The sequence below is a fragment of the Mytilus trossulus genome, chromosome 7, assembly GCF_036588685.1.
Source record: "Mytilus trossulus isolate FHL-02 chromosome 7, PNRI_Mtr1.1.1.hap1, whole genome shotgun sequence".
Lineage (NCBI taxonomy): Eukaryota > Metazoa > Mollusca > Bivalvia > Mytilida > Mytilidae > Mytilus > Mytilus trossulus.
The window spans coordinates 67,493,363-67,510,099 of record NC_086379.1 but is presented as its reverse complement, the minus strand read 5'-3'; the positions used below and the strand labels follow the sequence as shown (position 1 = coordinate 67,510,099).

General features: G+C 31.6%; 1 protein-coding gene across 1 annotated transcript; it reads left to right on the top strand.

Annotated features, from left to right (window-relative positions):
• The first annotated feature begins 529 nt into the window (after window positions 1-529).
• LOC134726610 (uncharacterized) lies at window positions 530-15,393 on the top strand. Its single transcript, XM_063591021.1, has 20 exons — window positions 530-671; window positions 1,156-1,329; window positions 1,524-1,733; window positions 1,940-1,982; window positions 2,564-2,721; window positions 3,176-3,343; window positions 4,255-4,473; window positions 5,109-5,151; window positions 5,621-5,781; window positions 6,026-6,199; window positions 6,827-7,039; window positions 7,280-7,322; window positions 8,210-8,373; window positions 8,909-9,079; window positions 9,670-9,741; window positions 9,930-10,139; window positions 10,544-10,627; window positions 13,308-13,350; window positions 13,899-14,062; window positions 15,236-15,393. The coding sequence occupies exons 1-20, from the start codon at window positions 530-532 to the stop codon at window positions 15,391-15,393; spliced, it is 2,814 nt and encodes a 937-aa protein (XP_063447091.1).
• The last annotated feature ends 1,344 nt before the right edge of the window (window positions 15,394-16,737 follow it).

The following is a 16,737-nucleotide window of genomic DNA, read 5'->3' as shown; positions in this document are numbered from 1 at the left end:
CAACGAATTTGTTGTTGCCATATAGTTTTACCCTTGTCCGAAATTCTGTCTTTCCATAATTCCGTCATTCCGTCATTCCACAACAAACCATTATATGGAGTTTTTTTCTAAAAGCCTTCAAATATTGGGCTGATTTTTGTTATGTGAGTTAACCATGATAATTAACAGATCAAGTTTAAGATTCATTCCGCTCCACTATTTTTTGCCGAAATTACGGGCTTTGGACTTCAAGAAATTGTTGAACATCACAGTTATACAGACTCTTTTTCTAAATGCTTTCAGATATTCGGCTGATTTTTGGTATGTGAGTTTACCATGATGAGTTACAGATCAAGTGTAAGTTTCGTTCTGCTCCACTTATTTTTGCCTAAATTACAGGCTTTGGACTTTGCGAAATTGTTGAAAATCACAGTTATATGGACTTTTTTTCTAAAAAAAAATGTTGACTTGTAAAGAGAATGGTCGAACTATTGAAAATAAGTTCCCATTTAAATTGCTTTTTTACAGTTATACCATTCTAGATTTATCCATGGAGAAACAGTTTGTAGTAGATATGGATGTCAGTGTATGTTTTGAAGCTAATGCACCATGTGATTTTACAACAACAGTTATGAAGAATGCTAGGTTACCTAAACCTATATGTGACCTGAGTAGTAATTTGTCTTTTGAAGGTACATCATCTTAATTTTTTATCTCTAGCACACCTAATGAAGGTTATTCTAGAAACATTTTTTGCATACCCATTTTGTCAATTGAAAATTCATTATATGATAATACCTGTCAATTCCAATTGAACTCTGATATTATTGCTGTTATTCATTTTGACAGTCCCAGACAAGTCTTCATTGTTCATATATAGAATTGATATAACATTGATGGTCTTTAGTGTTGTTTTCTATCTTTTTTTATTTACCCCTAATTAAGATAAACGGGACAAACCAAATAGTGTTAGATTATGCAAATGCTATTAAATTAGAGATTACTTTGGTTCATCAAATACTTAAAATTGTTATTAATATGTATGAAATATTTGCCACTATGAACTTGATTAAACATTGTATAGATGCACACTTTTAGACAGCATTCAATTTATGATCTAAACCTCTTATATAAGTCTATGTAAGTTATGTTGGGGAAAATGCCATTATATTATAGACATATCCTTGAAAGAATTATCTGAGAACCTCCTGTTGGATGTGACACAACAGTTACCATCCTACGCTGCTGACATATTACTGGAGAGACTTGGTATATCACAATGGATGCAGGATGTACCATGTAGTAGACAGTCATCACAGTATACACCTAATGTCAAAGGATGGAAAATAGGTAGTTTATTTCATTAACATCCAAGTTAAGAATAGTAAACACAACTTTTTTAATATTTTTTAATGATTTGCAACATATCAATCAGAAACTATCCTAAAGTTGTCAAGAAGATTTTTACATATAGTTGAGACCAATCAATCACTTGTTATTAGGCAATTCTAAGCTACTGTGATATTGATGCTTCTATTTTTCAGTATGTCCTTCAAATGTACCTATTCAAGATTTGACAGGAAGTTTAAGTTGTACAATTCCCGATTACTGTACTGGAATAGACTGCTGTGTAGAAATCCCACAGATTGGTCGTACCTTCCATGTCTACTTGTTATTAGATGCTTGTTTACACAGACTTAAAATAGGAATAGAAAACCTGGGATTAGATCAAGCCTACTTTAACTTTGAGTTTGGTGAGTAAAATATTGGGTTGTCTTAAGGTAAATTGATACATTTTTACCTTCGTTATATATTTGTGAAACTCTTGATATGAATAATGTTTATGACCTTTGCTTGATGCCTCTCTTGTTGAATTCACTTTTTCTTTTTTTCCAAAGATAACATGATTTATAAATTGACTTTTTATAAAAGTTTTAATTTTTTTCACCTTTTTTTGCAGATAAAATAAATGAAGTAAAACTTAGCCAGCTTATAAGTTTAAGGTAAGATGAACACGAGATTGATTAGTATAGCTTAGTTTGCAGTAAGCTTAGAAAAATCTTTCCAAACTACTTTAGTTTTATTAATATATAATCAGGTTAATATAATCTGGACACATAAGTAAAGAAAGGTCACAAGTGATGTCACTATGTCATCATAAACATGTAGAAATTTAATTTACGTATTTGACCTAAAATTGCCATTTTATGCTTAATCTTTAGTAAAAGTATAAATGAGAAATATTTTGGGAAAAACGTTGTGGAGCAAAATATCTGGTAAAACTGGTGATAATTATATCTAAATAATCAAATGACAAGATCTCAAAATGAGGCTGTTTTGGCAGCCTTGTCAGTATTTGCTGTCTTGCATTAAATGTAAGAAGTATGTTGCCAACATGTAAGACTACAGAACAGTCAAAAATAGAAAATTGATGTGAAACAGACTAGTTAATGTCTCACAAATACATATGAATGAAGGACATTATTTGGTAGATTAATAGTACTTTTTGATTTTCAAATCAAGGGACCAAATCAGTGGTATTATCATATATAACTTTTCCTTTTATATTCATTCATGTTTCTAGGTATTCAGTAAGTGATCTTGAAGAAAAGAAGAAGTACATTGTAAACATGGAAATAACTGTTTGTTTAGAACCGTCTGGAGCATGTATCTTTACATGGAACATTCTTAAAGATGTTTATTTACCTAAACTTGGATGTGATTGGAATGAAGATTTCTCTGGTGAGTTTTGTGTTTTACCCTTTCTGAGTTACTATGCAGCTATTTTAATTTCACAATTTTCTCATTTACATGGTGAAATTTAATTGCCCTTTTAGTAGTAGAGGGGCATTATGTTTTCTAGTCTGTACGTCTGTTCGTCTGTCTGTTCGTCCCGCTTCAGATTAAAGTTTTTGGTCAAGGTAGTTTTTGATGAAGTTGAAGTCCAATCAACTTGAAACTTAGTACACATGTTCCTTATGATATGATCCTTCTAATGTTAATGCCAAATAAGAGTTTTGACCCCAATTTCATGGTCCACTGAACATAGAAAATGATAGTGCGAGTGGGGCATCCGTGTACTGGGGACACATTCTTGTTAATCAATGATTTTGATCAAATTTCAGCTTTTTTGTATGAATTTATATTATATCATAGAAGTGATTTAGTAACTTTGATTAATTATATTTATTGATAGATTTTTCGCCATCCAAAGTACTGCATGACAATGGACAAAAAGTATTAGATGATGTATCAGATTTGATCCTATCTCAGGTCCTAGAGAAGATGGGTGTGACTGACTATCTGTTAGCACCACAGTGTGATGTGGGGGATTACACACCAAATGTGAATGGATGGGTTAACAGTATGTATTTATGGCAAAATACAAAATTAAATTAAGATATGAATAAATATTTATTTGTTATAATGTATATTCTTACATGACGTCCTTCAAACGCTTTGAGTACACACCCGTGGTAAAATATGAATATATTGGCTTGGCTGTTCGGATTGTACTCCCACGTCACATGATTGTTTATGAATGAAGTACACGACGTCATAGAATAATGACGTAATAATTTAATCATGTTACGGGAAAATACACGCTTAAAATATTTGTCATAAAGGGCCAATCCGTGGTAAAATCACGATATATTCAAGCCCCCATGAATTATTTCTTAAATATAATGTACAAGGAGTCATATTTGCAGTGATAGCAATTGAAATCCTACCATATGAATTATTTAAAGTTTTGTTTTTTTTTACTTATGCTTGGTTCATATTTGTTTTAAATTTGCTGTAAATATGAGAGAAGTTGAACATGTGTTTTCATATTGAAAAGAATAAATTCTTGATTTTGCAGATTTTAAATGAAGGGAATTTCCCATCAGGTGATACAAATTTAGCATGTTTTCCTTGTTTATACTTGGTTATAGATAATGCTGAAATCTGTTTGTCTGTCTGTCCAGAATTGCCTAACTAATATTTGAAAGATTTCAATTCATGACGTTAAATTACAGGTCAAGGCTGTTTCAATGGCATGACATTTACCATTCAAGAGTTATGCGTCTTAGTTTCCTAAAAAAAATGTTTTTCTTAATGAGAAGTAAAAATACTGCTGGACCAAATATTTTGAAGCTTCAACACAATGTCACTATTATAAGGAATATTCATTTATCCTTTGTAGGCTGAACATTTTGTTTCAACTACAAAAAAAAGTATAATTCAGATATTTTTAGTTGTAAAAGTGTCTAAAACATGTTAATATTTTTGCAGATTGTCCAGCAGGTATAATCAACATGACTTTACCAAATCTTCCAACAAAGATTACATGTAAAATTGATGAGACCTGTACAATAGTTGATTGTTGCATCAGTGTAGATTTTCTGAAGAGGAACATACATTTAGAAGTAGTTGTTGATATCTGCTCAAGACAACTTTCATTTTCAGTTGAAAAACTGACACAAGACATGTTCATCTTTGACTATGCTTTTGGTATGTTAGAATTCCATTCTGTAAAAAAAACCATTACCTAATGCAGGAAATTAAACACACTAAAACATTTGTTAAATTGAATTTTCAGGCAATGTAGGCTTTTTGGTTAAATAACAGCATATAACAGCATACATTATAATGACCCATGTTATTTCCCATGCTACCTAGTATCATGACATTAATGTATTTGACCAAATCAAATGTCTGTTTTCAATAAATTTGCCTTTGAATGATTACTGTAAACCTTTACTTGGGATTGGAATTCAAACCATCATATGTAAAAAGATGAAGATCCTATTGATTTTTTGGCTAAATTATTAAAGGTCATGTCAAATGCACTTAAAGCAGTTTAATGTATAAAAAAGAAGATGTGGTATGATTGCTAATAAGACAACTCTCCACAATGCTACTCAAAGCTGTCAATGAGCTGTAAATATTATGTTGATGTTCTTGATAATTATACTCCTAATCGTTGGACACACATGAATTATTTGCCCCTGTTTGTTAAGTTACCAACAAACAACCATTGAACTCGTTTGTTAATTAGAGCTGAAGAAAAAAATTTGTAACATAAAAAACCTGTTTCTGTTATGTGTTTGCTCATCAAGTTAAAAAAAATCATTTGAATCTTTCAGATATTGGAGGGAAGCTGAGGCTTTTAGATTTTGTTTCAGTAGAGTAAGTTAGTTTCATTTCCCTTTAGCTCTTTTATAAAATTTAGGAGTAATGGAATGTTATTCTTTGAAAAAGTGATAAGCATATCATTTGCTCATGGCACAGCTGTTTATTCTATTTGATGTCTCTAATAAATGTTATTGAAACATTAGTTAATATGTTTACCAAAGCTTGTAAACAGCAAAAAGGGGTGAAAATTTGACTGGTGAACTTATGTCAAATATTAAACAAAAGATAAATTCTGCTTTTTGTTTGGAAAAGTGACATTGTTATAAAGACTAATAGGGAGAAAACAGTGGTGGTTTTACTCCATCTGGTAAATTGTTCTTTACAAAATTGTAATTCCTTTGTGTGATTTACCCTCTTTGATTTGCAATATGAATTTTAAAAAATGGAATGTTATAAATGAATGATTGGAACAGGTGTATGGTGCATTCATGACACAACTGAATATTTCTTACTTTTTTTTCAGTTATACCATAGACAATACAAAAGATATGAATGAATTCAGAGTAAACCTCAATGTTACTATACAACTAGATGATCAGACAATCCTTTATCAATCTGTAATAATGAAAGATACACCTCTTCTGAGAACACATTGTGATTGGAACACAGGATTCAGTGTTAAAGGTAAAACATTGAAGTCTTAAACCTAAGAGTAATGCAAATTGAAAACAAATCTTGCAAGTTGGCATCAAAGCATTATATTAGATAAATGATGAATTCATAAAAAACTGCCGTTACATTTGTTGTTGGGCTAACTTTTGTTATGAAAAATGTATTTTTTTAAAAGCTAATTGACATACCCCTATAACAATTAAACTGTCAAAAATATCTTTAAATTGTTCAATATATTTACCATTGTATTTTGCAGATTTTTCCTTGCAGTCTTACATAAACCAGTTCTCTCTACCCAGCAAAGATCAGCTGACTGAGTTAATGGCTGATAAATTGATTGAAGAGTTAGGAATAGGGGGCTTACTTCAAGATACTCCATGTCAGAGGTCAAGCTCTGTTTATAGTCCATCTTTAAATGGTTGGAAAAATGGTAATTATACAACCACAAAAAAATTGCAGTGATATATTGGTATCACATCATCGTCGTCCCAAGACATATGGTTTCTGGACAATAACTTTAGTATAAGTAAAAAGTAATATTTGAAGTTTAAGGTTATTAAGCTCAAAAGGAAGTTTTGGATTGATTTTGGGGGATTTGGGGCCAAAAAAGGGCCCAAATAAGCATTTTTCTAGCTTCCAAACTTGTGGAACAGTTTATGAGTCTGTATGAAATTATACCTCAAAAGGTTAGTTAGGGTTGACTTTGGGGGGGGGTTATGGCTCAATCTGTTTAAGAATAAGGAGTGAAAAAGGGTTTCCTTGGACAATCAAAAGCAGTGTATGGGAGGTAATCCAAACACATTAAAAGTTCATAAAGTAAAAAAAATGTCTTGATTAGATTTTAATATTGCACAAAGATATAAGTGCAGTTCACAAGGGATAACATTCATCAATATTCATGCAATAGCCAAAATTTTAAAAACTATTTTAAACTTAATTGTGCAAGTGAAAACAAAGATAATTTGAAGCTGTATTTACACTTGTGCAATATCATAGAATATCTCTCTGTAATGTTCTGTGGAAAATATTACATGCTATAAAATAAATGTATTTTCAGAATGTCCACTGAGTGTTAATTTTCAAGACCTGACGATTCAAGCCTCCTGTTTCATGCCATCTCACTGTACAGCTGTAGATTGCTGTATTGACGTGGATTTTTTACATCGTTCATTTCACACCTACATTGATCTAAACACATGTGACAACACATTCAAACTGGGAATAGAAAAACTCAAGCTGGATCCCATAAGTTTGACGGATTATCAGTTTGGTAAAGAAGCTGTTTACTCATGATTAGAAAAATAATTATATGTAAAAAGTTTATTAATTGAACATTATAATGATTGATAAAGTAATTTTTGATTGCAGTTTTTTACTGTTTCGTAACTTGCATAAAAAAAAAATCAAGGATATTTTTTTTATCTTTCCTACCAGAACATTTTGTATGGTAACCAGTTTTTAGGTCAACAATGAAACTATTTCTGTTTAGCTATATCTTCTTTCTTTTCAGGAACTACTGAGCAATTCAACCTGAAAGGGATTATAAGAATTAGGTAAGTGCACGTTTTTAGGGGTTCAGCATTTTTTATGAACCACCTAAGGGCATCATGTTATTTAAACTGATCCATTCATTCCTTCTTCAAACTGTCTGTCCCGCTTCAGGTTAAAGTTTTTGGTCAAGGTGGTTTTTGGTGAAGATAAAGTCCAATCAACTTGAAACATTGTACACATGTTCCCTTTAATATGATCTTTCTAATTTAAGCGTTTTGACCCCAATTTCGCAGTCCACTGATCATAGAAAATGATAGTGCTGCCCACTATAGGTTAAAGTTTTTGGTCTAGGTAGTTTTTGATGAAGTTGAAGTCCAATCAACTTGAAACTTCATAAACATATTCCTTATGATATATTATCTGTCTAATTTAGTGTCAAATTGGAGGGTTGACCCCAATTTCACAGTCCTCTGAACAAACAAATAGAAAATGATAGTGCAAGTGGGGCATCCCTGTACTATGGACACATTTTTTGTTGAATGATTATAATAAACATTTTCATTTTAAGATCATTCAATAGTTTAAATGCAAAAAATATAGAATGATAGACCTTATAAAGCCAGGTACATTAGAGTCTGTAGATCTTCAGTGAATTTTTCTTCTTGAGGAAGCATTTTTGAAATTTATTTTCTTGCCCATGATAACATTTATTGAGAAAATGCATTATATATTAATGCAAATATGAATAAAGTCATTGTACTGAAACATCTTTATGGATAACTGCTTCAATGGAAATTAGATCAAGCTTATACTATAGAAAACAGGTTTGAAGTTGTGTAGTAGACGTTGTTGCAGATTGTAGTATACACTCCTTTCTTTCAGGCAAAATAAATGAACTGCAAGGGAATGAGTAGCAATCTTGTAAAATTAAAAATGAATTATTTTGTAGTTATAAAATAGAAGATTTGAATATACAGAGAAAGATCCGTGTTGACTTGAACATGAGTATTTGTTTTGAGTCAAATGAACCTTGCCTTTATGAGATTGTCCTGTTCAAAGATGCTCTGGTACCTAAAATACTTTGTGATTGGGAAGCTGATTTCTCTATTCCAGGTTAGTTGTAATCTAAATATTTATATATAATCAAATTACTGTGTTATGAGCTATGAATGATGTCTGTTCAAGTCGCAAGTCCTTGAATGCTTTGAAAATTTATTCCGGCCAGCAGAGTCAATGTGTCAGACTTTGTAAATGGCATGTCATATCAATCCCTATTGTTGAATTTGTCAATCATAAGACTACTTTTGCAAATGATAACGATTGATATTATTCTGATATACAGACCGAGGAATAAAACTCAAAAATTTCCAAACAAGTTCAAATCTTTTCTTGATTACCCTGCCCCATAAATCAAAAGATGAAAAAGTGATCACAAATGATATGGATTTTGATTGGTTAATTATTACTGATCAAGATAGACTCCATAGGAAACGTAATCAAAATCCAGCTACAGCCAAATTTTTGTATAGATTTTCAAATTTCATTTCGAAAAGTTTCAAGAAGTAAATGATAAAGCAATAAATTTGACAGAATTCATGAATTCTCTTTCATATAGAAATGAAAATGATAATTATTTGAGTTATTATAGACTTTTCTCTGGATAAGTATGTGACTGATGCTGGGGAACTAATGAACAGCTTGACTGAACCATTTATACAGAAGTTGATGGAAGATTTGGGTATATCCAGTTACCAGAGTGATAAATCCTGTAACATCACATCAGACGACTACACACCTAATTATCAGGGGTGGAAATCAGGTGAGTATATCTAGTTATGGGTGCTATTATCCGTGTTACATTACAGTAATGTCCCTACCCACCACATCATTAGATAGTACTATATCCCATTATTTCTCACCATATCAGTGGAAATTCAGATGAGCAATATTTGGATAGATGGAATTTTCTTCATCCTCAGAATTGAAAATCATTTGTCAGATTGTACTTGGATATATTTAGCTTTTGTAGTTATTCTTAGTGTAAATAAGATCTCTGATATGCCATATCTCCTATTAAAAAGCAACTCACATAACACTACTTCTGATGACTTTAAAGAATTTTCCAGTTTGTTCTATGTTTAAACTTCTGCCTTACGTGTACTTGTTTAATTGATATACATGTATATGGAACCTCAAATTTCATGTTATCGTAACAAATAGTGTTATAAAATCATTATCACCCATGCTTAAATAAATTTTCATATTTTTGTCCATTTTAGAATGTGACCAGGCCTTTTCATTGCAAGCTCTACCAATTACAGCTGTGTGTGTACTAGAGTATACTTGTACTGCTGTGAAATGTTGTATGGAGGTTGGATTATAAGTTCTTGTATTTTTTCTTTCCTTTAGAGTGTGACCAGGCCTTGTCATTGCCACCTCCACCTAATACAGCTGTGTGTGTTCTAGAGGATACGTGTACTGGTGTGAAATATTGTATCGAGATTGGATAATACATTCTTGTATTTTTTCTTTCCTTTAGAGTGTGACCAGGCCTTGTCATTGCCACCTCTACCTAATACAGCTGTGTGTGTTCTAGAGGATACGTGTACTGGTGTGAAATATTGTATCGAGATTGGATAATACATTCTTGTATTTTTTCTTTCCTTTAGAATGTGACCAGGCCTTGTCATTGCCACCACTACCAAATACGGCTGTGTGTGTACTAGATGACACATGTACTGGTGTGAAATGTTGTATGGAGGTTGGATTTCTGAAGAAATCATTTTCAGCCTTTGTAGAGATAGACACTTGTAATCACTACCTTAAGTTTGGTATTGAGAAGTTAACAGAACACATTGATCTTTTTGACTATCAGTGGGGTAAGTGTACTTAATTATTTTAACCTTCCTTCACGTAGTAGAGATAGATACCTGTAATCACTACCTTAAGTTTGGTATTGAGAAGTTAACTGAAGACATTGATCTTTTTGACTATCAGTGGGGTAAGTGTACTTAATTATTTTAACCTTCCTTCACGTAGTAGAGATAGATACCTGTAATCACTACCTTAAGTTTGGTATTGAGAAGTCAACTGAAGACATTGATCTTTTTGACTATCAGTGGGGTAAGTGTACTTAATTATTATAACCTTCCTTCACGTAGTAGAGATAGATACCTGTAATCACTACCTTAAGTTTGGTATTGAAAAGTCAACTGAAGACATTGATCTTTTTGACTATCAGTGGGGTAAGTGTACTTAATTATTATAACCTTCCTTAATGTAGTAGAGATAGATACCTGTAATGGCTACCTTAAGTTTGGTATTGAGAAGTTAACTGAAGACATTGATCTTTTTGACTATCAGTGGGGTAAGTGTACTTAATTATTATAACCTTCCTTAACGTAGTAGAGATAGATACCTGTTATCACTACCTTAAGTTTGGTATTGAGAAGTTAACTGAAGACATTGATCTTTTTGACTATCAGTGGGGTAAGTGTACTTAATTATTATAACCTTCCTTAACGTAGTAGAGATAGATACCTGTAATCACTACCTTAAGTTTTGTATTGAGAAGTCAACTGAAGACATTGATCTTTTTGACTATCAGTGGGGTAAGTGTACTTAATTATTATAACCTTCCTTCACGTAGTAGAGATAGATACCTGTAATCACTACCTTAAGTTTGGTATTGAGAAGTTAACTGAAGACATTGATCTTTTTGACTATCAGTGGGGTAAGTGTACTTAATTATTATAACCTTCCTTAACGTAGTAGAGATAGATACCTGTAATCACTACCTTAAGTTTTGTATTGAGAAGTCAACTGAAGACATTGATCTTTTTGACTATCAGTGGGGTAAGTGTACTTAATTATTATAACCTTCCTTCACGTAGTAGAGATAGATACCTGTAATCACTACCTTAAGTTTGGTATTGAGAAGTTAACTGAAGACATTGATCTTTTTGACTATCAGTGGGGTAAGTGTACTTAATTATTATAACCTTCCTTAACGTAGTAGAGATAGATACCTGTAATCGCTACCTTAAGTTTGGTATTTTAACTGAAGACATTGATCTTTTTGACTATCAGTGGGGTAAGTGTACTTAATTATTATAACCTTCCTTAACGTAGTAGAGATAGATACCTGTAATCACTACCTTAAGTTTGGTATTGAGAAGTCAACTGAAGACATTGATCTTTTTGACTATCAGTGGGATAAGTGTACTTAATTATTATAACTTTCCTTAACGTAGTAGAGATAGATACCTGTAATCACTACCTTAAGTTTGGTATTGAGAAGTCAACTGAAGACATTGATCTTTTCGATTATCAGTGGGGTAAGAGCTGATCATTCAATTTACTTATTACTATCTTTATTATGTGCATTCTTCTGAATTCATAATTGATTTTTAGAGAAAGAAAGGACTTCAAATTTTAATAGTTTTAAAATGTGAATGAAATTTCTGTTTTTTTTTAAGATTGAATATTAATTTGATACGAGCCATAGCTTGCTACAGTTTTGAATTTTCATAAAGAATTAATTCCTCAAAAATACTTTGATGGATCAAAACAAACTATCTAACCAATATATGGCATATGGTCGTAAAGCAAATACTTGGAGTACAGAGTTTGTGATTGAAAAAACAAATCAAGATTTTTGATTGGTTGAATTCTGATTGGAGTTAAATCTGGTAGCAGTCGTTTATTGAAATCAATATGACCCTTTAGAAGCTAAAATTTTGAAAAAAGTTCTAACTTTTAATCATAATATGTTGTTATGGTTGAGTTTCAAAATATTTGATGTCTTTTTCTTCATACATGTGAACCTCCCTACGGGAGTACAAAACTCCCGTTTTCAGGGGTCCCCTCCGGCCTCCCGTCGAAGAGGAAAAACTCCCGTGCAGTAAAAATTTCATGAATGAAAATTTTCAGTCACCATTTTTACTATTTTGTTTACAAAATTTATCATTGAGATCGTAAAGACACGAGATTTTTTAAGAAGTAAAAACCCGAGGTTTATCAAACATATCCGGTGTAACCTGATTATGCAACATGTGGAGATTTTAATCCTTGCTAAAGGCTTATTAATAGTGATAATAGTTTGATTGAACAATCATAAGGTGTTGGATAATCAATTACTCTATGTGGATTCTGTTTATTGCACACGCCAAGGATGATTAAAGTTAAATACCGATAAATACCAGCACTGATAGAAAATAGAATGTTGTTGTCTAAACATTTATCAGAAGTTTTTTGATGCAGAGAAAAAACATTCATTGTATATGAAAATACTGGAAAAAGGAATGGTTTCAGCTCAATGTGAGCTGTTTGCTACACAAGCTGACTGAAAAATTATATAAGCAAAATGATATTTTTTTACACCATTTTGTGTTCAAAATGCCAAAACGACAGTTATCTTCGTCTTCAAAGACACCAGTCTCAAAACAACAGAAATATATGACAAAGTTCAACAATGCCTGGTAAGCTGACTTCAAGTGGTGCTTTGAGTTAATGTAAACTAGACAGTGCTTTAACTTATATATTGTGAAAGAGACTTAGAGTTTAAACAATGACAATGATCAGTTTTCTGTCATCATATTAGACTGGTGCTTTTAACCATGCATACCCATTGTTATTATTTGTTAATTTATTATTTATTTATTATGAAATAAATGTATGGCATATATCTCAAGCCAATACCAATGAAAAACAAATAAAAAAAGATCATCATCAGCAATCAACAATGTAAAACAAAAGAAAAAAAGATTCTTATCTCAGCAATCAACAATGTGAAACAAAAGAAAAAGATTCTTTTCAATTATTCCTTAATATATGCAGACTTTAACTAATGCCATTCACAAGGAAAATTGAAGAAAGAAAAAAAACACAAAAAAGACAGTTTTTTACTTCATATGGTTAGTTTTACGTTGAAAAATATGTTGATAAAAAACCTCCTGATCTGAGGTCCAAACTCCTGATCAAAATTTCCAAATCTCCTGATCTGAATTTTACAGTCCATCACATGTATGTTTCTTTTTTGCTCATAGGCATTCAAGAAAAGAAATACCTAATGAATGTGATAAGATTAGAGTAAGTAAGACAATTTTATTATAATTGGTGTGGATTCTTTCTCCGACATTTACTGTATCGTTAGATAATTAAAATTTTAAGTTATGATAAATTATCCAGGAAAACCAATGTTCAGCAATCCTAGGTAAGTAAAATAAGCAAACTTAAAATAAATACTCCCGTGAATAAATGATTATTTCTTAAAACCATCTTTAAGTTCATGCTTTGATTCTGTTTATATAAATAGTAGTTAAAATATAAGTGGTGAAAAGAAGAAAAAAATTACTCATATATAGAGCAGAAAAGAGGTTGGAACTAGGTAAATGATATTATAAGCTCTGCTAGTAAGTACAAACTCAAAATGATTACTTCTGAAAATGGAATACACAAAATGAAATACATGTTTTTGATCAACAAGTCTGTTTTTATTAGTGACTGCTAGAAACTGGATTATTTTATAGACTGTGGCCAGTCTTAAAGATAAATTGTCAAAAAAGCATAAGAACTAAATTTCCTCTTGGTTTATATAAAATTTTATTTTCATAATAATTTTTTCATATATTTTATAGATACAAGATAGAAGACATATCAGTTGATCAAGAGTATGAGATAGATATGAACATGAGTGTTTGTTTTGAGTCACACAAAAGTTGTTTCTTTACCATGACTGTGTTCCATAGGTACAGATTGCCTAAAGTGTTCTGTGATTGGGGAACAGGATTTAGTATTCCAGGTATTTTCATATGATCTTGTACCACCAAATCATTTTACTTCACATAAGGGTTGCATACAAACAAGGGTAAAAAAATAATCTCCTTTGATTTTGACAGTTGTAGAAATTAATCCTTTGTTTCAATACAGTATAAACAAGAATGTCTCTCCAGTACACAAATTCCCAATCTGCACTATCATTTTCTATGTTCAGTAGACCATGAAAATAGGGGGAAATCTCTAATTATACCCCCGCTTAAAAAAAAGGGGGGTATGCTGTTTTACCTCTGTCTGTCCTTCCGTCAGTCAGTCCATCCTTCCCATGAATATTTTTCGTCGCATTTTTCTCAGGAACTACAATACAAGGATTTCTGAAATTTGGTTTCAGGGTTTATCTAAGTCAGCTATACCGTGTGATGCGTTTTTAGATTGATCACTTGACAACTTCCTGTTTACCAAACACTTGTATGATTTTACACATGATAGCCAAGTTGCAAATTTTCCTCACATTTTTCTCAGGAACTACAATACAAGGATTTCTGAAATTTGGTTTCAGGATTTATATAAGTCAGCTATACCCTGTGATGTGTTTTCAGATCCATCACTCGGCAACTCCCTGTTTACCGAACACTTGCATATTTTTACACTATTAATATTATCCACTTGCTGCGGGGGTATCATCAGTGAGCAGTAGCTCACAGTTTCACTTGTTTGGCAATAAAATAGAAAGATCATATCAGGGGGAACATGTCTATTAAGTTTCAAGTGGACTTCAACTTTATCAAAAACTACCTTGACCAAACACTTTAGCCAAAACATTAACCTGAAGCTGGATGCATGGACAAACAAACGGATGAACAGACGAACGAACGGATGGATGAACAAATGGATGGAAGAAAGAACAAACAGACAGACACTCAGACCAAAAAACATAATGTCCATAAATGGGGGATAAAAATTCTATCATAATCCTATATCTTGGGGGTTTTAAAGCACCATTCTTTTTGTATTTTGTATTTCTTTTTGAATATTTTGGAAACTTGAGATTACATGGTTAAGAAAGCTTAATCACAAGAAAAAAAGGGGTGAAAACTTGAAGCGCTAATGTCTGGTAAAATGTTACTTATCTAATATGCAATGAAATGTTATTTGAAATTATAAAAAAAAATTATGTTACCTTTTTGTACATTTTTAGAGTTTTCCCTATTGAGGTTATTGGAAGAACAGAAAGAAACTTTATCTGAGCAGCTACCTTCAGCAGTTAGACAGATTTTACTAGAGAAACTTGGACTGAGTGATTTTCTTCTGGATTTTCCGTGTATTGTAACTTCTAATCAATTCATCAACGGTTAGTTTTTTTCTGTAGAATAAACATTTTTGAAGATTTAAGACCAATGCATTTAATTGTGTTTTTGTTCAAGTCTTAAAATAAGAACTATGCCCAAAAATATAGATTAACCAATATACGGGTAACTGTAGACATGCTACAATTCCCTTTCTTCTATTTGCTTTCTTACTAATTTATATGTTTCCTGATAACTGCCAGTTTACTGACTGCCTCCTGCAGATGTCAGTATAATGGTATTCTCCTAGTTATAGCAATAAAATTGTTAAAGGGGCAAAATTGAAAAAAAAAAACATTATAAGGAAGAGACATGTAGCAAGTCTAGGGTAACTGCTGCTAATTTGCAACTTTTACTTATTATAATTATTTAGTTTATAACTATTGCTTTTTGTTCTGTCTATGAAAGTTTCTAGAAGTCACAAATGTATGACAAGTTTTCTGAAAATGTTGAAACAAATCTTCTATTTGAAGTTTTTAACTGGTTGTCATATGAAATGAATAATATCAAATAAACATATCTCAAAATAAATTAAAAAAAACTTGAAATTATAATGTTTGATGTCAGTTTTAAAGTCAGCTGTTTTTAAGAAACCAAAGAGATTTTTCTCAGATGAATTTAAAATCTTGTCTTATTATTTATTACAGAATGTACCAGTAGTGATTTGACCTTGACCTTACCTTCATCAGTGTCCTGTGTAATATCACCAAGCTGTTCTGCTTTATCATGCTGTATGGACGTCCAGTTAATCAGTCGAGCCATCATGTATGAGATCCATATAGATCCATGTACATATACTCTGTCCTTAACTATAGAGAAACTACATGTGAAGATATCTTTGCTGAAATATACATGGGGAGAAACTCACAAGTTCTCACTTCAAGGTGGAATTATCATAAAGTATGTATTGTTAGAGGAAAAATGGAATTTCTAAAAGATATCTTCCCCATTGCAATGAACTTTTTTCTTTAGTTGCTTTGGTATCGTACACTTCATATTATACTAGATTTTTAGAGGGGGAAAATCTCCTTTCATCCCACTTTTGTTTTCCCAACTGCTCCTGAACTGCATTATAGAACTATTTGAAACTTTTACAGTTTCCTAATCCCATGGTGTACTTTTGCACCTTCAATTTCAATATTGTTTTTCTTTATATTGTATTGTATGTTAAAATTTTAAAGGTTTCCTGTACATTATAGTTAGACTTAAGATATTTGACTTAAAGAGTGAGAAAATCATGTTTATGGTAGATTTGAGTTTCCATATTTGTATTGTTTCTAGGTATAAAGTTTTTGACTTAAAAAGTGAGAAGATGTTCATGGTAGATTTGAGTTTCCATATTTGTATGGAGGAG

Coding starts and splice junctions, on each gene's coding strand:
- LOC134726610 (XM_063591021.1), top strand. CDS start 530: ATGGAGAAACAGTTTGTAGTAGATATGGATGTCAGTGTATGTTTTGAA. Junction 7,040..7,279: donor TTTGACGGATTATCAGTTTG/GTAAAGAAGCTG, acceptor CTTTCTTTTCAG/GAACTACTGAGCAATTCAAC. Junction 10,628..13,307: donor TCTTTTTGACTATCAGTGGG/GTAAGTGTACTT, acceptor TTTTGCTCATAG/GCATTCAAGAAAAGAAATAC.